This window comes from Mus caroli, unplaced genomic scaffold (genome assembly GCF_978045245.1).
Source record: "Mus caroli unplaced genomic scaffold, Mus_caroli_1 scaffold_20, whole genome shotgun sequence".
In the NCBI taxonomy this organism is placed as follows: Eukaryota; Metazoa; Chordata; class Mammalia; order Rodentia; family Muridae; genus Mus; species Mus caroli.
The window spans coordinates 53,423,312-53,449,529 of record NW_028227275.1 but is presented as its reverse complement, the minus strand read 5'-3'; the positions used below and the strand labels follow the sequence as shown (position 1 = coordinate 53,449,529).

Below are 26,218 nucleotides of genomic sequence, written 5' to 3'. Positions count from 1 at the left end.
AAAACAACCCTGAGATTCCACCTCATACCAGTCAAAATGGATAAGATTAAAAATTCAGGTGACAGCAGATGCTGGTGAAGATGTGAAGAAAGAGGAACACTCCTCCATTATTGGTGTGATTGCAAGCTTGTACAACCACTCTGGAAGTCAGTCTGGAGGTTCCTCAGAAAATTGGACATAATACTACCAGAAGATCCAGCAATACCTCTCCTGGGCATATACCCAGAAAAAGTTCCAACTGGTAATAAGAACACATGCTCCACTATGTTCATAGCAGCCTTATTTATAATAGCCAGGAGCTGGAAAGAACCCAGATGCCCCTCAACAGAGGAATGGATACAGAAAATGTGGTACATTTACACAATGGAGTACTACTCAGCTATTAAAAACAATGGATTTATGAAATTCCTAGGCAAATGGATGCATCTGGAGGATATCATCCTGAGTGAGGTAACCCAATCACAAAAGAAGTCACTTGATATGCACTCACTCATAAGTGGATATTAGCCCAGAAACTTAGAATACCCAAATTACAATTTGCAAAACACATGAAACTGAAGAAAAAGGAAGACCAAAGTGTGGATCCTTTCCCCTTCTTAGAATGGGGAACTAAATACCCATGGAATGAGTTACAGAGACAAAGTTCAGAGCTATGAGGGAAGGAAGGACCATCCAGAGACTGCCCCACCCAGGGACCTATCCCATCTACAACCACAAAACCCAGACACTATTGCATATGCCAGCAAGATTTTGCTGACAGGACCCTGACATTGCTCTCTCTTGTGAGGCTATGCCAGTGCCTGGCAAATACAGAAGTGGATGTTCACAGTCATCTATTGTATGGAACACAGGACCCTCAATGGAGGAGCTAGAGAAAGTACCCAAGGAGCTAAAGGGGTCTGCAACCCTATAGGAAGAACAACAATATGAACTAACCAGTATCCCCCAGAGCTGTGTCTCTAGTTGCATTTGTAGCAGCCATCAATGGGAGGAGAGTTCCTTGGTCTTGCAAAGATCATATGCCCCAGTACAGGGGAATGCCAGTGCCATGAAGCGGGAGTGGGTGGGTTGGGGAGTAGGGTAGGCAGAGGGTATAGGGGGCTTTGGGGATAGCATTTGAAATGTAAATGAAGAAAATATCTAATAAAAAAAGAGTTACCTTAGTAGTGGTGTCTCTTCACAGCAAAGAAACCCTAAGACAAGTATGTATATGACATACATGTCTTATGTAAATATGACTCCATTGAGATTGGAAAAGAATGAATAAATAAATGATATATTAGGTAAAAATAATTAAATGTCAGTTATAAAGGTTGTTTGGCTTAAATATTATATAGAGTTCTAAAATAAATCTTGTATATTGTCACAGGAAATAGTATTTATAAAATTAATGCTTTAGATGGCAAGCCATTGGTGGTAGCATTGTTATTTCTTTCCAAAAGAAGAAATCATTACATATAGAAATTCTGAAATTCAGCTTTCCATTGTGCATATACACTTTTCTCGATTGATTTTGTTGTTAAAATTTAGTACTTTGTGACTTCAGTGACTTATTAACCTGCTTCTTTTTTTTATTACTTATTTTCCTCAATTACATTTCCAATGCTATCCCAAAAGTCCCCCATACCCCCCCCACTTCCCTACCCACCCATTCCCATTTTTTTGGCCCTGGTGTTCCCCTGTACTAGGGCATATAAAGTTTGTGTGTCCAATGGGCCTCTCTTTCCAGTGATGGCCGACTAGGCCATCTTTTGATACATATGCAGCTAGAGTCAAGAGCTCCGGGGGTACTGGTTAGTTCATAATGTTGTTCCACCTATAGGGTTGCAGATCCCTTTAACTCCTTGGGTACTTTCTCTAGCTCCTCAACCTGCTTCTTTAAAAAGAATTCTGTTTCTTTCTTCACTTGTAGACAGACTATATTGTTTATTGTATGGCTATATCACCTGTCAGTTAAAAAGCTTATGGCCTATGGCTTAGGCAGGAAATACGGTTGGTCCTATGAAAGAGATAGAAAGGATTCGGGCATATAACCAGGGTGTGGAGATCGGCCCAGAAAAATGTGAGGAGATAGATGAATGATACCTGAGCAGAGGTAAACAGCCATGTGGTAGAATTCAGGTTAAAATAACTGGGTTATCTTTGGTTACAGTATAGTCATAGAAGAGCATAGCTATATGGTCACAGTATTTGTAAATAGATTTTGAGTCTCAGTCTTATTTCTATGAGCATGGGGCTAGGAGGAAGAACCAGGCCCCAACTTCAGCAGTTTCTAATGTCTCTGTTTCATTATATTACACTATCTAAAGTGTTAACACATATTTCCAAGAATGTCATTAAGTGTACTCCCCCCACCCCATTTTTGAGTATTGACACTCCTCAAAGAAGAAACTAATATTGCTCCATCGGAGCATTATGAGACACTATTTTTGAAAGATATAAACAAACATGTATTCACTTCAGCTAGGGAACTGGAAAGAGCCTAAAGAAGGGATACCACAAAAGTCTAACTTGTTGAAACAATCAGTTTTATTATACTACTCAAATGAAGATAGGTGAGAAGTTCCTTAAAAGAGTAACATGACTCAAAGACAGCTTTGTCACCAAACACATCCTGCATGGGAGATAGCTCATGAAAGCTGGAAACACAGTGTCCGGTCTGGCCCACAGATAGTTCAACAGGTTGGTGGGTGGCCTCTGCTGGTAACACAGTTAGTTTGAGCCTCTTCCTAGTAACTTTGTAACATTAATGAATTCTGTCTTTCCAGAGTGTTCAGCTGGTCTGAGCCCTTTCTAGGCAGATCAGTGTGTCTGAGAGTGTCTCTGAGAAATTCTTTCTACTTAGGCATGCATGAAAAAGGAGGGGACTAACTAATCTGGTCAATTTCAGGGACTTCTTTAAGTTATTTGATTGTTTACCTCCTAATCTTCCTTGCAGAGTGAATGTTTCACCTCCCCTAGAACATCCCTTGTTTCGTCTCCCAGTAAACATCCTATCACAAAATATGCAATTGGGTCAGTTTTGCTTCAACCTACTTTGTTTTAAGGAGTGTCCATGTAACAGGAAGAAAACTGAATCAAGTTGATTTGCAGAAACAGGTGTTGATTTAAGGAAAATATTATCAGGCACAAGATGCTGCTTCTTATTCCACAATTAAACTTTTCAGTATTTACTTGCCTAATCACATAATAGCATGGATTCTGTAACTGTCAGAAAGGTGTGTCAGCAGAAGCAAGCATAGAAGAGATAGGTATAACTTCCAAATGTTGGGTTCAGGGAGAATCTGAAAAAATTTACTTCAAAACGTAAGGTTAAAATGAAGGCTGTATTCTCTGATCACTCAAGCAGTTGGTCAGCTCAGGATATGAACCATGTCCTCGAATGGAAATCGTATATCACTTTTAAAGGAAGAAGCCAAAAAGCAAAGGGAATGGGGGTCAGGTTGGCTGTAGCATTATCTAGTCATATTTTGACACAAAGGGTTGAGAAAGGAATTTCCACTAAGGTTTTGTTACTAACTGGGGCCAGCCAGTCACTGGAAGGGAGTAAATGTGTGTGGTTGGGATTTATCTAGGTTACCAGGTCCTTGACTCAAAGCCTTGAATATCAGATCCCATTCTGGGCATCTAGCACATAACTCAAAATGATTAGGGAACAAATGAGTGAACAAGCTGCATGTAGTCAATTAGGTCTATGACAGGCTATCGGTTATATACATTTATGACTTGGTTATATTTGTGTAGATAACAGGCAGTTTCCCTTTTTACATTCTTTTTTAATTTACTGGTTAACAGACAAACAAGAAACATCTGGACAAACATGATAAAAGTTGGTTTCTGGCCTGGAAACATGAGCTTAGTTTGACCCTGGCAGCAAGATGAAGACGTTATCTCTGAGATGGCTGGACTCAGACTACTGCCTCCTTCAACCAACATACCCCTAATCACACTTGGCTGTATATTTCACAGGCATCCAAAGGCATTCTGTTTGTTGTTATCAAGCAACTAAAATACTGTATTATTTTCATTTGGCATCACATCTACTCAGTTCAGTGTCCTAGAGGAAGGGAGCCATGTGCCTTGACCTGGAGGAAGGGAGCTTTCTGCCTCTTGAACACTGTTCATAGATTTTTCTTTTATTGGTTCAGTGTCAGAACTAGAACAGTATAATATACAACCAGTACTTCATGTCTAATGAATCACAGCTGCTAAAAGTACATGTAGAGTGGGTAGGAGCATTTTAAACACACTCACCTGTCTGACAGATGGCCACATATGATACTCCCTATAAATAGACCAATCATGAGTGAAAATTTAGTGACAGAATTCAGTGCCTGAGATTCACATACCAGGTCCCACTAGAAAAGAAGAAATGACCAACTCAGAGATTATAGCTACTCAGTGACACTTGCTCTAAGCCTTCACCATAAATCCTGATATTACTCTATAGCCCTATCTTACACTTCAACATTCCTTTTGCATACAATATTATTTCTACTATCAGCTAAAGTTACCTTTCTCTATAACCTTAATCGAACTCTCTGTAGCTTAGGTTAATGATTTGTAAAACATACTACAAAGTTCTCTCAAATAGGCCATAATGTGCCATCATCATTAGAATAAAATACTAGAAGAATGAGAAATGTTTCACATTTAGTATAACAGTAATTAATGTTGTCTAAAACACAAAGACTGAGCTAAATGAATATCTACTATTGTGCCCTTGGGAAAGCACAATCATGAATTCCTTTTGGGAATGACTTACCTCAGTCACAATGGTAGAAAGGAAGTTGCTCCTGTCATACACCCAACCATCCACACAGGGCTCAGTCTCTGGTTCTGTCACATTGGAGAAAGTGCCATTCAAATGAAGAAGATGCCACTGTGGTTGGGCAAAACGACGACATTTATCCAGTTTCAGGTTGGAATCCAGGGGGATGGAGATCCTCAGGAGGTCATCTTGGCTCAGGATCCTACTGCCATTATCAAAGGCAGTGTCATTGTCAAGGATGGGGACCCAGCAGCGATGATTGGGAATGGCTGCAGTAAAGTTCTCCATTGAAATATGAGGTATCACAATGGCATTGAGGAGGAAAAGAAAAACTATCTGAAAGATCTGGAATCTCCCTAGGCTTCCAACTTGATTCAGGAGTTCTTGAAAGGACATTGAGGCTGAATAACTATCTCCAAAGGGAGATAAAGACTTTACTGTAAAAAAATATTGGTACAAAGCATTAAAATTATGTTTCACAAAGACACCGTAAATAGTCTTGATCCTGAGCTGTTCTTCATGTGTCCCTTCTGCATTGCTGTCAGAGTAACATCACCCTCTAGGGAGCTAAATTTAGGTATGGAGCCTATTATTTTAAAGTCAGTAAGCATTTTACTAATGTTTTATTTATGCAATTGGATTTGTTAAAGATTTATTTTTAAAGGAATTTTGCTTACACATTTCCCATGGTCAACTATGGACATTGGTCTTCAAATCTCAGAAAAAAATAAAAGAGTTAACCTATTACATTTAATACACTACAGAATGTGCAATTTAAAGGACTTCAAAAAGATTCTATGCCCCAGTATAGGGGAATGCCAGGGCCAAGAAGTGGGTGTGGTTGGGTTGGGGAGCATGGGGAGGGGGTAGGAGACAGGGGATTTTTAGAGAAGAAACTAGGAAAGGGGATAACATTTGAAATGTAAATAAAGAAAATATCTAAAAAAAAAAAAGAATTCAAAGTGAACCATTTTATTTTTTTACAGTGTGTTGTGTTTAGTATTAGGTGAAATTTTAGGTGAAATTTTGTTAAAAGAGTTAAGAAAAAGAATTAAAGTTGATGGGCATGGTGGCACATGCCTTTAATCCAGAACTTTGGGAGGTAGAGGCAGGCGGATTTCTGAGTTCGAGGTCAGCCTGGTCTACAAAGTGAGTTCTAGGACAGCCAGGGCTACACAGAGAAATCCTGTCTCGAAACCTACCCCCCCCAAAAAAGAATTAAAGTTAAATTATTTAAGATGAAGCATGGTTCACATGCTGTTTCAAATAAGAATGCTCCCCCCAGGCTCATAGGTTGAATGCTTGGTTCTCAGTAGATTGAATTGCTTGAAGAGATTAAAATGTGTGGCCTTGGTGGAGGACATTCATCACGTGGGTAGGATTGGAGGATAATATTCCTAATGAGCTTTTCTCTCTTTGCCACTGTCTTGCAGATAAGGATTAAGCACTTAACTACTGCTCCAGCGCTTTGCCTGCCAGTCTGTTGCCAAGCTCCTGGACTTATGCTCTACCCTGTAAGCAAGCTCTAAATTAAAAGTTGTCTTTGTTTCGGGGTCTCCTCACAGAGATAGAAAATTAACTAAGCCAAAAGTTGGTAGCAAAGTGTGGTATGTTTCTATGACAGGCGTGACTATCCAAATTTTTGGAAAAATATCAAAAACTTGGGCACTTTGGACTAGAAAAGTGGTTTAACATTGCAACTGGGGCATAATATCTCCTCCTACTTACGCATGGAAGACACTCATGCTGACATCAATGTAGAATATGGAGGCTCAGCACAAGAGGTTACCAATGGGAACAATATTAGCAACTGGGATAGTGACCATTCTTGTGGTATTTTGCAGAGAAGGTTCCCGCCTCCTGCCCTTGTCGTAGAAATCTGTCTGAAGCTAAATTGAAAAGTTTTAGACTAACTTCATTGATGGAGATTTCAAGACAGCCTAATTTTGATACTATTTTATAATTGTTATGGAATATAGTGCTGCCAGGCCAAGCCATGGTGGACCCCTGAAAAAATTTGCCAAGCCACAGATCTTGTGCAAAATAGGATTATTGGTAGAGGACAGCTGAATGAGGACATGGGGAAGGTGATAGAGGCAGATAAGTAGATGTATGGACAGACAGACAGACAGACAGGTAGACAGCAATGAGAGAGCCATGAGGGCAGTGAGGATCACACAGGGAGAACAGAGAGAGGGAATGCAGAGAGATCAATTAGTGTGGCTGGTGGTAGTTTTATCTGCAGCACACAGGTGGTACACCTGATATACCTGGCACACTTGTGGCAGGGGCAGGTGATGGCATAAGCAGTTGCTGGGTCCCTGAGAGCAGACCACTGGGATTGCCTGTGTGCTAACAATGATTACTATTGATCATTCTTGTAAAGTTCTAAAGTGAAAATGCAAGCAAAAAGAGATACAGAGCATGCAGTTTGAGTACAAAAAGAGCATTAGAAAAATCTAATATTGCAGCCAAATCTTGTTCTCAAAGATATAAGAAGATTAAATCTAGGCCTGATTCAAATGGAATAGAGTGGTACCTTTGGGGCAAGAATCCCCACTCCACAAGTTTCTAGATTGATGAAATTGCCAGGACCCAGGAAGGCTGGAATGTTAGTCAAAGGCTGGGAGGAGATTCAGGCAACTGAGCATTATCAAAAGCATCTGGTTCAATAATCTAGATGAAGAAATGGTGAGCAATCGTATCAGCTTGATTGGTTCACCTCAACTCTAAGCAAATCCAATAACCCTTGATCCAGCTAATAAGCCGCCTCCCTTCTGTTGCAGACCTGTTTCCATGCCTTCTAAAACCAAGAAGCGGGAGTGGGTGGGTAGGGGAGCAGGGTGTGGGGAGAGTATAGGGAACTTTCGGGATATCATTTGAAATGTATATAAAGAAAATATCTAAATATCTAAATTTCTAAATGAATGAATGAATGAATAAATAAATAAATAAATAAATAAATAAATAAATAAATAAAAGAAAACCCAAACTGCCACCTCAGTTTCTCCTTCGGGATATCATTTGAAATGTATATAAAGAAAATATCTAAATGTCTAGATAAATAAATAAATAAATAAATAAATAAATAAATAAAAGAAAACCCAAACTGCCACCTCAGTTTCTCCTTCGGGATATCATTTGAAATGTATATAAAGAAAATATCTAAATGTCTAGATAAATAAATAAATAAATAAATAAATAAATAAATAAATAAATAAAAGAAAACCCAAACTGCCATCTCAGTTTCTCCTTCTTACCAGGATACTCCAGAGCCTACTAGCTCCACCTCACCAGAGCCCTCCCATTCCCGTGTGCCAGCTGCAGGTTGCTCCAATCATCTTGCATTGGCACTAACCTTCACCCCTCCTATTACTCGCTCTAGGGCCACAGCCAACCCCCCAAGTTGTTCCTCTCCAGGGACACCTAATCCAGGATTGGGCCTTCCTCTGAGGGAAGTTTGGGGGTAGATGGTCTTGTCAGAGTTCATGTTCCATTCTCACTGAGTGAACTTTCTCAAATAAAAATCAGACTGTATTTCTACATCTCTGACTCCTCTGCCTTTACTAAAGAGTTCTAGTACATTACTCAATCTCTTTTTTTATTTTTAATTTTTTATTAGATATTTTTTCATTTACATTTCAAATGCTATTCCCCTTCCTAGTTTCCTCTCCAAAAGTTCCCTATACCCTCCCCCACCCCACCCTGCTCCCCAACCCACCCACTCCAGCTTCCTGGCCCTGGCATTCCCCTGTACTGGGGCATATAATCTTTGCAAGACCAAGGGCCTCTCCTCCCATTAATGGCCAACTAGGCCATCCTCTGCTACATATAGAACTAGAGTCACAAGCTCTGGGGGTACTGGTTAGTTCATATTGTTCTTCCTATAGGGTTGCAGACCCCTTTAGCTCCTTAGGTACTTTCTCTAGCTCCTTCATTGGGAACCCTGTGTCCCATCCAATAGATGACTGTGAGCATCCACTTCTGTATTTGCCAGGAATAACCCTATTAAAAAATGGGGTACAGAGCTAAACAAATAATTCTCAACTGAGGAATACAGAATGGCTGAGAAGCACCTGAAAAAATGTTCAACATCCTTAATCATCAGGGAAATGCAAATCAAAACAACCCTGAGATTCCACCTCACACCAGTCAGGATGGCTAAGATCAAAAATTCAGGTGACAGCAGATACATTACTCAATCTTATACCTTGATCTTACATGATGTACTTATGATCCTTATTAATAATTTACTTCCTGATGAATGCTAGAAAGTTTGGGAACAGGCAAAAATACATGCAGACAAAATTCATCAAACAGATAAACATATCCAATCAGATCTGAGGCAGTACCGGACAAAGATCCTTGATGGAATTATAATTCCATGGGTGGTATTTTAGCCAGAGATAGATTCATAATCTGCCTCCTGGCTGATCTCTATGAGGCAGCCTTAAAACCAGTAAATTTTGAAAAACTCCAAGAGGTTATCCAGAACAAACAGGAAAACCCATCCCAATTTTTAGAATGCCTCACAAAGGCTTTGTTACAATGCACTAATCTGGACTCTGAAGACCCAGAAGGTAAGCAACTTATGATGACCTACTTTTATTCCCAGAGCTACCCCAACATCAAAGCTAAACTTAGGCAGGTGGAGAACTGCCCTAACTCCATAGGCAAAAGTTTTTGTGCTGGCCTTCAAGGTGTACCATGAGAGAGATGAGAAAGCCCACAAACAAAAATATCACATGCTCGCAAAGGCTTCCCAACCAGTTCCAGCTATTGCCTTGGACTTCAGGTCTTCTAAGGCTCAGAGACCACCAGGCCCCTGCTATAGATGTGGTCAACAAGGTCACTGGGCAAGGCTTGCCCTACCCTCTGCAAGCAAAGGGGGCCATATCCTAGGTGCCATTGGGAGGGACATTGTATTGTCAATTGCCTTCATGCCATGCAAGAGAGAGGGGCATCACTCCCAGGGAACCCTCTAGCTGATCTCCTAGGCTTGACTATGGACGACTGAAGAGGTCCAAGATATGTCAACCTGACCATGGCCATCACTAGCAGGGAGACCCAGGTAGCCATCATGGTATGTGGACAGACCATCTCCTTCTTCTTGGTCACTGGGGCCACTTATTTGGTGGTTTTGGGGACCCACTTCCTCTCACGTTTTCCTTTCATTGGGGTAGGAGGACAGTCTTACCTTCCTCACCAGACCCCACCATTTAATTACATTTTTAGGGGTGTACCTCTCACCCATTCCTTTTTGGTAGTGCCAACATGTCTGGTCCCCTTATTGAGAAGGGATATTTTAGCTAAGTTGGGAGCCTCTATTTCCTTTGCTTTCCCCATTCGCCTAAACTCAAGCTTGGCAGCAGTCACTCTGCTCCTTCTTCTAGCCAGTCAACCTAATAGCACTAACATGTTGTTTCCTTTACCAGCTTCTCATGTGGACTCCGAAGTTTGGGACATCCCTCTGTTGCTCAACATCATTCTCCTGTTGTCATTCCGTTATTGGACTCTAGCAGGTACATCACCCAAGCTCAAGACCCCACCTCCTCTCTCTCCAGATCCTCAGGGGACTTAAGCCTATCATTTCTGACCTTAAGGAAAAAACTCATTTGTCCCACCTCCCCCCCCCTTTAACACCCCTCTATTAGCAGTTAAGAAACCTAATGGTACCTATCACCTGGTTCAAGACCTCAGGTGCATTAATTCTGCAGTTGTGGCATAACCCTATACTTTTCTTTTCACTATACCCTCAGAGACTTCCCATTTCTCAGTCATGGATCTCAAGGATATATTTTTCTCTATTCCTCTAGATGCACAGTCACAGAACATATTAACCTTTACCTGGACAGATCCTGAAACTCACTTCTCTACCCAACTTACCTGGACTGTTCTACCTCAGGAATTCAGGGACAGTCCACACTTATTTGGCCAGGCCCCGGCTTCTGACTCACTCTATCTCTCCCTAAATCTAAGATTGTGCTTTACTTAGATGATATCCTTCTCTGCAGCCCTTCTCTAGATATTAGCCAAGCTGACAACTCTGCTCTTCCTTTCTAGTCCAGGTTACAGGGTCTCACCTTCTAAAGTCCAACTCTCCACTCCTCAGGTCATGTATGTAGGACTAAAAATTACCCCAACCCACGAAGCTATTACCTTATATAGAAAATATCTGATTTGATCTCTAACTGTTCCTTCTACAAAGGAAGAGATTTTATCATTCCTAGGAATAGTTAGTTTTTTCCTTCCTGGGTTCCTTCCTTTTCCCTCCTTTCCTGCCTCTTATATGAAGCAGCAAACCTTTTCTCAAACCTGTTACCAAGGCCATTCAAAGATTCCAACAGGCTCTCCTTGAGGCTGCAGCCTTACAACTCCATGATCTGACTCGTCCTTTTTCCGTCTATGTCACTGAAAAAGAGATATTTGCCCTTGGAGTCTTAGGTCACCAACTGGGACCCTCTTTTTTTTTTAATTTTTAATATTTTTATTACATATTTTCCTCAGTTACATTTCCAATGCTATCCCAAAAGTCCCCCATAGCGCCCCCCACTTCCCTACCCACCCATTCCCATTCTTTTGGCCCTGGCATTCCCCTATATTGGGGCATATAAAGTTTGCAAGTCCAATGGGCCTCTCTTTCCAGTAATGGCCGACTAGGCCATCTTTCGATACATATGCAGCTAGAGACAAGAGCTCCGGGGTTCTGGTTAGTACATCATGTTGTTCCAACAATAGGGTTGCAGATCCTTTTAGCTCCTTGGGTACTTTCTCTAGCTTCTCCATTGGGAGCCCTGTGATACATCCAATAGCTGACTGTGAACATCCACTCCTGTGTTTACTAGGCCCCAGCATCGTCTCACAATAGACAGCTATATTTGGGTCCTTTCAGCAAAATCTTGCTAGTGTATGCAATGGTGTCAGCGTTTAGAAGCTGCTTATGGGATGGATCCCTGGAAACGGCAGTCTCTAAATGGTCCACCCTTTCATCACAGCTACGAACTTTGTCTCTGTAACTCCTTCCCTGGGTGTTTTGTTCCCAATTCTAAGAAGGGGCACAGTGTTCACACTTTGGTCTTCATTCTTCTTGAGTTTCATGCGTTTAGCAAATTGTATCTTATATCTTGGGTATCCTAAGTTTTGGGCTAATATCCACTTATCAGTGAATACATATTGTGTGAGTTCTTTTGTGATTGTGTTACTTCACTTAAGATGATGCCCTCCAGGTCCATCCATTTGGCTAGGAATTTCATAAATTCATTCTTTTTAATAGCTGAGTAGTACTCCATTGTGTAAATGTACCATAATTTCTGTATCCATTCCTCTGTTGAGGGACATCTGGGTTCTTTCCAGCTTCTGGCTATTATAAATAGGGCTGCTATGAACATAGTGGAGCATGTGTCCTTTTTACCGGTTGGGACATTTTCTGGATACATGCCCAGGAGAGGTATTGCTGGATCCTCCGGTAGTACTATGTCCAATTTTCTGAGGAACCGCCAGACTGATTTCCAGAGTGGTTGTACAAGCTTGCAATCCCACCAACAATGGAGGAGTGTTCCTCTTTCTCCACATCCTCGCCAGCATCTGCTGTCACCTGAATTTTTGATCTTAGCCATTCTGACTGGTGTGAGGGGGAATCTCAGGGTTGTTTTGATTTGCATTTCCCTGATGATTAAGTATGTTGAACATTTTTCAGGTGCTTCTCTGCCATTCGGTATTCCTCAGGTGAGAATTCTTTGTTCAGTTCTGAGCCCCATTTTTTAATGGGGTTATTTGACTTTCTGGAGTCCACCTTCTTGAGTTCTTTATATATATTGGATATTAGTCCCTTATCTGATTTAGGATAGGTGAAGATCCTTTCCCAATCTGTTGGTGGTTTTTTTGTCTTATTGATGGTGTCTTTAGCCTTGCAGAAGCTTTGCAGTTTCATGAGGTCCCACTTGTCAATTCTCCATCTTACAGCACAAGCCATTACTGTTCTATTCAAGAATATTTCCCCTGTGCCCATATCTTCAAGGCTTTTCCCCACTTTCTCCTCTATAAGTTTCAGTGTCTCTGGTTTTATGTGAAGTTCCTTGATCCACTTAGATTTGACCTTAGTACAAGGAGATAGGAATGGATCAATTCGCATTCTTCTACATGTTAACAACCAGTTGTGCCAGCACCATTTGTTGAAAATGCTGTCTTTCTTCCACTGGATGTTTTTAGCTCCCTTGTCAAAGATCAAGTGACCGTAGGTGTGTGGGTTCATTTCTGGGTCTTCAATTCTATTCCATTGGTCTATTTGTCTGTCACTATACCAGTACCATGCAGTTTTTATCACAATTGCTCTGTAGTAAAGCTTTAGGTCTGGCATGGTGATTTCACCAGAGGTTCTTTTATCCTTGAGAAGAGTTTTTGCTATCCTAGGTTTTTTGTTATTCCAGATGAATTTGCAGATTGCACTTTCTAATTCGTTGAAGAATTGAGTTGGAATTTTGATGGGGATTGCATTGAATCTGTAGATTGCTTTTGGCAAGATAGCCATTTTTACAATGTTGATCCTGCCAATCCATGAGCATGGGAGATCTTTCCATCTTCTGAGATCTTCTATAATTTCTTTCTTCAGAGACTTGAAGTTTTTATTATACAGATCTTTCACTTCCTTAGTTAGAGTCACGCCAAGATATTTTATATTATTTGTGACTATTGAGAAGGGTGTTGTTTCCCTAATTTCTTTCTCAGCCTGTTTATTCTTTGTGTAGAGAAAGGCCATTGATTTGTTTGAGTTAATTTTATATCCAGCTACTTCACCGAAGCTGTTTATCAGGCTTAGGAGTTCTCTGGTGGAATTTTTAGGGTCACTTATATATACTATCATATCATCTGCAAAAAGTGATATTTTGACTTCATCTTTTCCAATTTGTATCCCTTTGATCTCCTTTTGTTGTCGAATTGCTCTGGCTAGGACTTCAAGTACAATGTTGAATAGGTATGGAGAAAGTGGACAGCCTTGTCTAGTCCCTGATTTTAGAGGGATTGCTTCAAGCTTCTCACCATTTACTTTGATGTTGGCTACTGGTTTGCTGTAGATTGCTTTTATCATGTTTAGGTATGGGCCTTGAATTCCTGATCTTTCCAGGACTATTATCATGAATGGGTGTTGGATCTTGTCAAATGCTTTTTCTGCATCTAACGAGATGACCATGTGGTTTTTGTCTTTGAGTTTGTTTATATACTGGATTACGTTGATGGATTTCCGTATATTGAACCATCCCTGCATCCCTGGAATGAAACCTACTTGGTCAGGATGGATGATTGTTTTGATGTGTTCTTGGATTCGGTTAGCAAGAACTTTATTGAGGATTTTTGCATCAATATTCATAAGGGATATTGGTCTGAAGTTTTCTATCTTTGTTGGGTCTTTTTGTGGTTTAGGTATCAGAGTAATTGTGGCTTCATAGAATGAGTTGGGTAGAGTACCTTCTGTTTCTATTTTGTGGAATAGTTTGTGAAGAACTGGGATTAGATCTTCTTTGAAGGTCTGATAGAACTCTGCACTAAACCCATCTGGTCCTGGGCTTTTTTTAGTTGGGAGACTATTAATGACTGCTTCTATTTCTTTGGGGGATATAGGGCTGTTTAGATCATTAACCTGATCTTGATTCAACTTTGGTACCTGGTATCTGTCTAGGAACTTCTCCATTTCATCCAGGTTCTCCAGTTTTGTTAATTATAGCCTTTGGTAGAAGGATCTGATGGTGTTTTGGATGTCTTCAGGATCTGTTGTTATGTCTCCTTTTTCATTTCTGATTTTGTTAATTAGGATGCTTTCCCTGTGCCCTCTAGTGAGTCTGGCTAAGGGTTTATCTATCTTGTTGATTTTCTCAAAGAACCAGCTCCTTGATTGGTTGATTCTTTGAATAGTTCTTCTTGTTTCCACCTGGTTGATTTTGCCCCTGAGTTTGATTATTTCCTGCCATCTACTCCTCTTGGGTGAATTTGCTTCCTTTTGTTCTAGTGCTTTTAGGTGTGTTGTCAAGCTGCTAATTTGTGCTCTCTCTAGTTTCCTTATATAAGGTATATAAGGTATATCCTTTTGTTTTAGGATAGAATGTTGTGTAGATATCTGCCAGATCCATTTGATTCATAATTTCTGTTAGTTTCACTGTGTCCCTGTTTAGTTTCTGTTTCCATGATCTGTCCATTGGTGAAAGTGGTGTGTTGAAGTCTCCCACTATTATTGTATGAGGTGCAATGTGTGCTTTGAGATTTACCAAAGTTTCTTTAATGAATGTGGCTGCCTTTGTATTTGGAGCATAGATATTCAGGATTGATAGTTCCTCTTGGAGGATTTTACCTTTGATGAGTATGAAGTGTCCCTCCCTGTCTTTTTTAATGACTTTGGGTTGGAAGTCAATCGTATCAGATATTAGAATGGCTACTCCAGCTTGTTTCTTCATACCATTTGCTTGGAAAATTGTTTTCCAGCCTTTCATTCTGTGGTAGTGTCTATCTTTTTCTCTGAGATGAGTTTCCTGTAAGCAGCAAAATGTTGGGTCTTGTTTGTGTAGCCAGTTTGTTAGTCTATGTCTTTTTATCGGGGAGTTGAGTCCATTGATATTAAGAGATATTAAGGAAAAGTAATTGTTGTTTCCTGTTATTTTTTTGTTAAAGTTGGCATTCTGTTCTTGTGGCTGTCTTCTTTTAGGTTTGTTGTTTCTTGTTTCTTGTTGTTTCTAGGGCGTGGTTCCTGTTCTTGTATTGGTTTTTTTCTGTTATTATCCTTTGAAGGGCTGGATTCGTGGAGAGATAATGTGTGAATTTGGTTTTGTCGTGGAATACTTTGGTTTCTCCATCTATGTTAATTGAGAGTTTGGCTGGGTATAGTAGCCTGGGCTGGAGTTTGTGTTCTTTTAGTGTCTGTATAACATCCGTCCAGGATCTTCTGGCGTTCATAGTCTCTGGTGAGAAATCTGGTGTAATTCTGATAGGCTTGCCTTTATATGTTACTTGGCCTTTCTCTTACTGCTTTTAGTATTCTATCTTTATTTAGAGCATTTGTTGTTCTGATTATTATGTGTCGGGAATTATTTCTTTTCTGGTCCAGTCCATTTGGAGTTCTGTAGGCTTCTTTTATGTTCATGGGCATCTCTTTCTTTAGATTTGGGAAGTTTTCTTCTATAATTTTGTTGAAGATGTTTGCTGGTCCTTTGAGTTGAAAATCTTCATTCTCATCCACTCCTATTATCCGTAGGTTTGGTCTTCTCATTGTGTCCTGTATTTCTTGGATGTTTTGAGTTAGGATCTTTTTGCATTTTACATTTTCCTTGATTGTTGTGCCGATGTTCTCTATGGAATCTTCTGCACCTGAGATTCTCTCTTCCATCTCTTGTATTCTGTTGCTGATGCTCGTATCTACGGTTCCAGATTTCTTTCCTAGGGTTTCTATCTCCAGTGTTGCCTCATTTTGGGTTTTCTTTATTGTGTCTACTTCCCTTTTTAGGTCTAGCATGGTTTTGTTCATTTCCATCATCTGTTTGGATGTGTTTTCCTGTTTTTCTGTAAGGACTTCTACCTGTTTGGTTATGTTATCCTGTTTTTCTTTAAGGATTTGTAACTCTTTAGCAGTGTTCTCCTGCAATTCTTTAAGGGATTTTTGTGCTTCCTCTTTACTGTCTTCTACCTGTTTACCAGTGTTCCTTTGTATTTCTTTAAGTGTGTTATTAAAGTCCTTCTTGAAGTCCTTACCATCATCATGAGATATGCTTTTAGATCCGTGTCTAGCTTTTCCGGTGTGTTGGGGTGCCCTGGACTGGGCGAAATGGGAGTGCTGGGTTCTGATGATGGTGAGTGGTCTTGGTTTCTGTTAGTAAGATTATTACGTTTACCTTTCGCCATCTGGTAATCTCTGGGGTTAGTTGTTGTCGTTGTCACTGTTTAAAGATTGGAGCAGAAGCTGTGTTCCACTCACCAGCAGTCTCAAAATCCTGTGGTGGGGGTCGTGGGTAGCTGGCGGGTGTCAGCCCACCCTGCGCTCTAGCTACCCCGGTGCTGGTCCGGCCGGAAGAGGCCTGCGGTCCTACTCAGGCAGGTTTTCTGCTTCCCTAACTAATTCAGTCTCAGGTCCCGCATGCAATTGGATTGGAGCAGAAGCTGTGTTCCACTCACCAGAAGTCTTAAGACCCTGTGGCAGGTGTTGTGGGTAGCTGGCGAGTGTCAGCCGACCCTGCGCCCTAGCTACCCGAGCACTTTTCTGACAGGAAGAGGCTTGTGGCCCTACTCAGTCCGGATTTCTGCCTCCCCAACCAAAGCAGTCTCAGGTCCCGCGTGATTGGACTGGAGCAGAAGCTGTGTTCCACTCACCAGCAGTCTCAAAATCCTGTGGCGGGGGTCGTGGGTAGCTGGTGGGTGTCAGCCGACCCTGCGCTCTAGCTACCCCGGTGCTGGTCCAGCTGGAAGAGGCCTGTGGTCCTACTCAGGCAGGTTTTCTGCTTCCCTAACTAATTCAGTCTCAGGTCCCGCGTGCAATTGGATTGGAGCAGAAGCTGTGTTCCACTCACCAGAAGTCTTAAGATCCTGTGGCGGGTGTTGTGGGTAGCTGGCGAGTGTCAGCCGACCCTGCGCCCTAGCTACCCCGGCGCTTTTCTGACCGGAAGAGGCTTGTGGCCCTTCTCAGGCCGGATTTCTGCCTCCCCAACCAAAGCAGTCTCAGGTCCCGCCTGGGACCCTCTTTTGCATCTGTAACATACTTGTCAAAAAAATGATCTAATCATCCAGGAATGGGCACCTTGTATCTGGACCTTAGTACCGCAGACCCTCTGGGTCCCTTTGTCTGCGTGGAATGGGTCTCTGGGTGCAGATGGGCAAGGAGTTAGCAAATGACAGACAGACCAACACGCGAGGTTGTGTAGAATCTGAATGTAATTTGTCAAATTGAGCATCAAACTTTTTATACAGAAGAAAATAGGGAAGTTAGGTGACACATCTGCAAGGTACAAATGAGGTTACTGGATGCTTAATGACTCTTATACAAAACAGAGGAATATAAACACAAAGACTGGCAGGAACTGGGCAATAAAACAACTGAGACAAAGTCAGCCCTATCTAAGGTCAGCTATAGTCTTAGAAGCCAGGTGTGAGGTCTTTACACTCCTAGGGCAAGGGTTTTCACACCCAAGTCATGGCACTAATTAGGGAGTTCCGCTTTAGCTAACCATCTCATGAATAATGCAATACTCTAAAACCACAGCCCGATCTACTTCCTAAACCATTGTAAATTCCTGTATATGGGAGCGACTTGGCTTTTATTCTAAGTGATAGTGTAATACCAGAGGCAATTTTGAATGTCACTGAATAGGCAACATTGAATTCCAAGCCCATGGTCAGCTCAAGGACTTTCTAGGACGTTGGAACACTGGTGAAAGCTTAGCTATGTCAGAATTCAATCTTAAAAGGCACTTATAATAAGATAATACTAAAAGAGAGCACGTGGATCCATACACCAGACTAACTCGGGAATAGGGTATGAGTATATGGGTTAATGAGAATGCCAAAACTCCAGGAGGTGAGTTCCTGTGAAACTCTTTGCCTCGTGAGCACTTCCAGGCCTCTCGGCCTGCCAAGCAGACTTCCCCGGAGTGTGCCTGGCACCTTAGCAGCCACTGAACTCCTTATTCGAGAGTCAACAAAACTAAGCTTTGGGTCACCTATAACTGTCTTCTCTTCTTATAACTTGTCACAGCTCCTAACATATAAAGGCTTATAGACTGTATCTCCCTCCAGGGTTCTTTCTTTTCAGGTAGCTCTAATAGAAGACCCCACACTCACCTTCGAATCATGCCCACCTCTTAATATTTCCAATCTTCTTCCTTGACCAAATACTGACCACTCCCTATCTCATTCCTGCACTGAAACTTACACATACAGGAGGGCACATTGCCTCAGGGCATCTTTACCTGATATACAGATGGCAGCTCTTTTTTACATGAAGTGGCCAGAAGAGCTGCCTATACCATAGTATCAGAAACCAAGGTGGTGGAGACACAGGCCCTTCCTGCTCATAACACCAATCAACAGGCTGAATTAACAGCCCTTATCCGTGCCTTTCAACTGGCACAGGGAAAACCCCTCAACATCAACACAGATTCCAAATATGCTTTCCATATCCTCCTGTCCCATGCTGCTATCTGGAAGGAACATGGTTTACTTACCACAAAAGGAGGATCAGTAACTAATGCAAACCAAATTATGGCCATGCTAAAGGCCTCCCATCTCCCCACAGCTATTGGGATTGTTCGCTGTAGATCCCACCAGATGGATGACTCTATTGTCTCCAAGGGAAACAACCAAGCTTACAACTGTAGGAGACCCTGGCCCCTTATTTAGACAATTAGTGGGGTCCAACGGCCGAGTGCCTCTTGGGTCACCCTCCCCCAGAAAGGAGCAAAAGACTGCTGTGTGTGCTGTTAAGAAGAAAGACCACAAGATGTTCCGGAAAGATTACTGCAGATGTCCTGACCGCTGAGACACAAGATGCACCCTGACCTCGTTTCAGTTCCTGTCTTACCCCCTCCTCATATGCTGTTGCTGTTAAAGAAAACATTTTCCACTGTATGCTGTTTTTTTTTTTTTTTTACAAGAGTATATAAAGCAAACCCTAGCCTTAGTAAAACGTAACCTTGACACACTCCAGACTGACTTGTTGTCTTATTTGCGCCTGGTTCTCTATCTCCCTTTTCCCCCATTTGGCTTTTAGGAGAAGGTCCCCTCGAGACCCCTGGACCTGCTTGACGGGAAAATATAGCTGTGGCCCTTAGGGGACTAGACTTGTGTCATCCACTCCAGGACATTCTTATACTACAACCTACATATCCACTTCACCTCCTGACACCCACCAAACTCTGTCTTACATTCACCAACTCTTTCATCCTAATAGCCAAGCATTGTCTTCTTTTGTAAAGACCTACCTACAGCATACTCCTGAGGACCTAAGCTTTTTAAAATATATCACTGCTTCTTGCAAAATCTGTCGGATATCAGACTCCAACCCAGGGTATCATAGCACCTTTTCCTACCCATCAGGCTAGAGTTTCCCTTCCTGGAACTGACTGGCAACTTGACTTTACCTACATGCCCACTGTCAGATGTGCCAAGAACCTCTTGGTTTTGGTAGAGACCTTCTCTGGGTGGATAGAGTCATTTCCCACAACTAATAAAAGGGCTCAGACAATCTCTGATCTCCTCCTCCAAGAGATCATCCCCCAGTTTGGTGTCCCAGCCTCTCTCCAATCAGACAATGGTCCCAAATTTACTTCCCAAGTTTCTCAAATTCTATCTAAGGCCCTAGACATCCCCTGGCATTTTCATATTCCCTACAACCCTCAATCTTCAGGTAAGATAGAAAGAACTAACCACTCTTTAAAAACCACTCTTGTTAAGCTGTCACAAGAATTTCACTTTAATTGGGTAAAACTCCTACCTCTGGTTCTGTTCAGGCTACAAGCTCCCCCCCAGTTGACTTCTCCTCATCTCACCCTTTGAACTCATGTATAGACATCCAGTCCTAATTCCTGGTCTTTCACCTAAATGCTCTCACCTCTTAGACCATCTACTCACCCCATTATTTGGCACCTTTGTTCTCTCCTATGGAAAATTGCTGACTACCACTTACTGTGGCCATACACTGTCTCCTGTCCACTGCCTGGCAACATTGGAGACGAAGTCCTTCTATCCCCTCCAGATCATCAGTCCTCATCCCTGTCTCCCAAATGACAGGACCTTTTAAAGGTAATCCTCATAACCCCTACAGCTACAAAACTCGAGGGACTCACTCATTGAGTCCATCTGTCTCACCTCAAATCTTTCATTCCTCCACCTAAAGATGACTCTTCTTCATACACATCAACCCTAACAGGACTAGGCTCTGTTAAATCCTGGAGGACTTCGAGACCACCCATCTTGTCCCCAATCCCAGAAAATGAGACTCCACTCCAGCAGCCGAGCACAACCTCACTGGATTAGACAGGGGTTTCTCAGACTCCCCCTGCTGTTCATTTCCATCCAGGGTAGCCCTTACATCTGGAGATTTGAAGTCCAAGAAACTCCCACAGATAACAGTCTTTACAAATAGGGTCAGGAAACTGCTTCATAGCTGGATGACAGGAAATTATCCAAGTTGCTATCATACCTATATCTGTTATCCCATCTAAATATTATGATCTCTATACTTGCTTTCTCTTTGACCAGACAAAAGATTACTGTAGAAAATGGCCAGAGGAATATGGGGGCTTTTTTAATAACTGGAAGGCATGGGTCTACTCCAGCTCTCTTACAGACACCTGTTAGCTGCTTTTTCTACAACATAGATTTCAGTACAGATTATAAAGAGTGGTAATGCCAATATACCTAAAACTTTTGTCTATTTTGTAAACTAAAAAAAAAAAAGAAAGAAAGGAAGGAAGGAAGGAAGGAAGGAAGGAAGGAAGGAAGGAAGGAAGAAAGAAAGAAAGAAAGAAAGAAAGAAAGAAAGAAAGAAAGAAAGAAAGAAAGAAAGAAAGAAAGAAAGAAAGAAAGGAAGGAAAATGTCATGTAAACTTTAGGGAGTCCAGGGAGCCATAAGACTTGGATCCACCTCTCACTGATCAAATGGACTCCAGAGAAGTACAGCCTTGTCTATCCCTGAGAATTTGATTCTTTGTCTGTCTCTGTCTGTCTCTGCCCCTCTCTCTCTCTCTCTCTCTCTCTCTCTCTCTCTCTCATCCCCCCTCTTGGGCCTCCTCCCCTCCCCAGACTATCAGAATTATAAACCGGAGAACTCCAAAGTTCCTAAACTTTAACTTTGGACCCTAGTCAATATCTGTCTCAGCAGATTTCCACTTGACCAACAGACAGTATCTAGGAATCAACTATGTAGTACAAACTGCTTCAAATTGCTTCCAGCTATCCTGCTACAACAAACATTGGATAGCCTATGAAACTGAAGCACAAGAAGATGATCTTCAATCCAAATTTATAAAGATGATAGAGACATTTAGGAGGAAATGAACAAATTCCTTAAAGAAATACAGGAAAATACATACAAATAGAAGTATTAAAAAAGAAAGCAAACAAATATAAAGAAATACAGAAAGATAAACTCAAACAGGTGAAGAATAGGACTAAAACTCTCCAAGACCTGAAAAATGGAAATAGAAACAATAAAGAAGATACAACCTGAAGCAATTCTGGAAATGGAAAATCTAGGAAAGGTGAACAGAACTACATACATAAACATCACCAACAGAACACAGAAGATGAGACAGTTGAATATGGTGGTTACAATTTGCTTGGCTAAGGGGGAAGTTGGAGGAATTATGTCATTATAGGGGTAGACTTTGAGACCTCTTCCTAGCTCCCTGGAAGCCAGTCTGCTGTTTGACTTCAGAAACAGATGTATTTCTCAGCTCCTCCAGCACCATGACTGCATGAATGCTGCCATGCTTCCCACCATAGGCCAGCATCAATTAAACATTGTCCCTTATAACAGTTGTCTTGGGCATGTTGTCTCTTCACAGCAATTAAAACCCTAATTAAGACAATTCCACCTGTAATTCTTAGATGTCACAAAGATTACACAGGGCACATTGAATAAAAGAATGTCTTTAACACCCCCAAAGAGTTCACTTATATTCAAGGAAGTGAAAATCAGTATCCCAAGCAAGACAAGGAAAACAGCACATGATTCCTGGGAGGCTTTTCAGTCTGTAAGTCTGTCTATCCATCTGGAGTCTGACCCGCTACAAACCCACAGGTAGAATGAGGGTTTTATCAGAAATGTAAATCATCTAAAATGGTGTCTCCTACAAATTTTATTTTCACAAAATTAGGAGACGATTTGCCACATCTGAGAAAAGGAACACCATGATAATATTCAGTTAAATAACAGGAAGTAACACATAACACAATAGACAAAAGCACAGAGAAGACTCTAACAGTCCAGGAGTCCTAGGAAGGAGGTCAATGCTAATTTAGTCCATGAGAGCTCTGGCAGGTCTGGTTGGTTGATATTGTTGTTCTTCCTATGGGATTGCAAACCCCTTCAGCTTCTTTGGTTCTTGCCCTAATTCCTCCACTGGGGTCCTATGCTCAGCCCCATGCTTGACTGTGAGCATCTGCATCTCTATTGGTCAGGCTCTGGCAGAGCCTCTCAGGGGACAGCTATATCAAGCTCTTATCAGCAAGTGCTTCTTAGCATCAGCAATAATGTCTGGGTTTGGTGTCTACAGATGGGATGGTTTGGAGGTGGGTCAGTCTCTAGATAGCATTTCATTCAGTCTCTGCTCCACTCTTAGTCCCTGCATTTTCTTTTGACAGGAACAATTATGTGTTAATATTTTTGAGATGGGTTAGTGGCCTCACCTACCCTAACCTCTGCATGTGACCTCTACAGGTTCTACCTCCCTTTTGTTGGGTATTTCAGCTAATGTCATCCTCTTTGGGTTCTGGGAACCTCTTGCTTCCCTGGCATCTGGACTTTCTAGTGGCTACCCCTTATCCCAAATCCCTAACTGCTACACACTTCTGTTGAAATTTCTGACCTTCAGTACTTCTTGCTGTCTCCTCCCATCTGATCCTGCCCCTTTTTCCCTCCCCCTCCTCTCTCCCTCCCAGTTTTTTCCCTCCCTCTACCTCCCATGATTATTTTGTTCTTTCTTCTAAGTAAGACTGAAGTATTCACATGTTGGTCTTCCTTCCTGAGCTTCATATAATCTGTGAGCTTTATGGTAGGTATTCTGAGCTTTTTTCCTAATACCCACTTATCAGTGAGTACATACCATGTGTGTTCTTTTGTGACTGGGTTAAGTCACTCAGAATGATATTTTCTAGTTCCATCTATTTGCCTAGGAATTTCATGAAGTCATCATTTTTAATAGTTGAGTAGTACTTCATTGTGTAAGTGTAGACATTTTCTATATCCATTCCTCTGTTGAGTGATATCTGGGTTGTTTCCAGCTTCTGGCTATTATAAATAAGGTTGCTATGAACATAGTGGATCATGTGTCCTTGTTATATGTTGGAGCATCTTTTGGGTATATGCCCAGTAGTAGTATAGCTGGGTTCTCAGGTAGAACTATTTTGAAGTTTTGGAGGAACTGCCAGACTGAATACCAGCAATGAAAGGAATAGAAGAGTATGGTGCAGCAAGGATGTGCCTGACCAAGACACTCATGTTCACAAACCTCTAACATTCACACAATTTAAACTTCTATTCTCATACAAACTACCTTCATAAGAATAAGGAGTATAGGTAAGAAACTAAATGTTAATAACAACAAAAGACATATTGAATAAAGTAAGATAGAAAGAAGTAAGCATGTTACATTTCCCAAAACACTGAGAACTGCACTATGAAGATGTGAACCCCAATATGGTGAAAGCAGACAGAATTAAGTCTAAGCTTTAGATTGCAAATACCTCCTCCTGTGTAGCATAGTCATCGATAGTGCACTGATCTCTAGGCAAATAATTGATTTTTCAACTTCTGGACCTTCTTAGACATTTGGTCAAAATATTGCCTCTCCCACATGTTCCCAAACCGCAGCAGACTTTTGGGCAAAGCCTACATGCTGAATGGCAATCCTGGGAGGTACCACAGGGATATTCCATAAAGTCAGTGCTAAGCTGAATACTGGAAAATCAGGTACCAAGCAGAGCCCACATACAGCTATTTTTCCTGGTCAGCTCTTACATACCAAGACCATGTAAAGGTTTCGGTCTCATATGGACAAATTACATTTGGCTTATGGCAAGTTAAGCCATCGAATGGACCACACATATATACTTGATACATTTAGATCTCTTTAACTAGGGCAAACAAGCTTTGTGTCAACTTATGGATATCCTACAGCAATTCATCACAATCTTCAGACAGGACAGAAAGACAGTAGCAAGAATGATCTGCCCTGGAAAGTAGAGGAGTTAAGCAAAGATTTAGGCATGAATGTCAGTTTGACCTAATAAAATGAATATTGGGACATCCTAGAAACTTCTTTCCCAGTTGTTCATGGCAAGAGTTTCTAGTTGTATCAAATAGCAAAAGCTGATTTAAATAGTACTTTTTCAAGAATTACATGTGCTGATTATAAAGTAATGAGCCCACTCCAGCTGGAGACAATATATAAAAGTTGGTCCCAGGTGCCCTGTAACAAGGACTGAACAACATTCTCCAATCAACATTCCAAAAGAAGTGGGGTAAGATATCATAGACTTCTACAGTTATCTGAGAAACTATTTTCAGTTGATAGCTTCAGGAAAGGAGAGTCAGTTCTCTTCAGATATTGCCCAGAAAAGGCCACCCATGTTCCACTGGGTGGTTCTACAGTGTAGAGTCTACACCCTGTACACAGGGGCAACATTAAGTGGACTCAATGGGTTTTAAAGAGAGTACATAAAACTGTAGAGAGAAGTGGAAAAAACAAAAAGGAAGTAGATGGAGGAGAGGAAATAGGGGCAAACTAGATAAAAATATATTCATGTATGCAATTCTCAAACAACAACAACAGACACATGCAAATAGAGCAATGGAATAGAACTGAAGACACAGTAATGAACCCATATACCCATGGTCACTTGATCTTTGACAAAGGAGCTAAGATCATCCAGAGGGAAAAAGACAGCATTTTCAACAAATGATGCTGGTTCAACTGCAAGTCAGCATGTAAAAGAATGCAAATAAATCCATTTTTATCTCCTTGTACAAAGCTCAAGTCCTAGTGGATCAAGGACTTCCACATAAAACCAGATACTCTGAAATTAATAGAAGAGAAAGTGGGGAAGAACCTCGAACATATGGAGACAGGAGAAAATTTCATGAACAGTACAATGGCATATGCTCTAAGATCAATAATTGACTAATGGGACCTCATAAAATTGCAAAGCTTCTGTAAGGCAAAGGACACTGTCAATAGGACAAAATGGCAACCAACAGATTGAGAAAAGATCTTTACCAATCCTACATCCAGTAGAGGGCTAATATCCAATATATAAAAAGAACTAAGGAAGTTAGACTCCAAATAACCAAATAACCCTATTAAAAATGTGGTACAGAGATAAGCAAGGAATTCTCAACTGAGGAATTTGAAATGGCCAAGGAGCATCTAAGGAAATGTTCAATATTCTTAGTCACAAGGGAAATGCAAATCAAGATGACCCTGAGATTCCACCTCACACCACCAGTCAGAATGGCTAAGATCAAAAACTCCCTCTACCTGTGCTGGGTTGTGGCCTGCAGTGGAGATTACATGTATTAATTTAAGAACATTTATTATAGGTAGGTTTTGAAAAATCTAAGCCTACAATAGTCTTTAATTTTTTAAACCCTTTAAATAGTTTTGCTTTCCAAGAGAGAAGGCAAATCAAAGTAAAAACAATGTCCAATAGAGTAAATTAAATCCTATAGCTAAATGTCTGGTATCTTGGATTTATGAT

General features: G+C 41.2%; 1 protein-coding gene across 5 annotated transcripts in view; it reads right to left on the bottom strand.

The window, feature by feature from the left end:
* The window catches only part of LOC110288726 (solute carrier family 22 member 27), an 86,232-nt gene that overhangs the window by 49,271 nt on the left and 10,743 nt on the right, over positions 1-26,218 (bottom strand). For 2 of the 5 annotated variants that reach the window (XM_085834246.1, XM_085834243.1), the window contains exons 2-4: positions 11,087-11,182; positions 4,766-5,208; positions 4,255-4,358 (exon numbers count right to left, since the gene is read on the bottom strand). In XM_085834246.1, the coding sequence (XP_085690372.1) occupies positions 4,255-4,358; positions 4,766-5,208; positions 11,087-11,102 (563 nt within the window). In that variant the 5' untranslated portion in view covers positions 11,103-11,182. Of the gene's footprint in view, positions 1-4,254; positions 4,359-4,765; positions 5,209-6,499; positions 6,619-7,310; positions 7,448-11,086; positions 11,183-26,218 lie in introns of those variants that run through there. The other 3 variants (XM_085834245.1, XM_029473880.2, XM_085834244.1) reach the window with 3 other exon arrangements.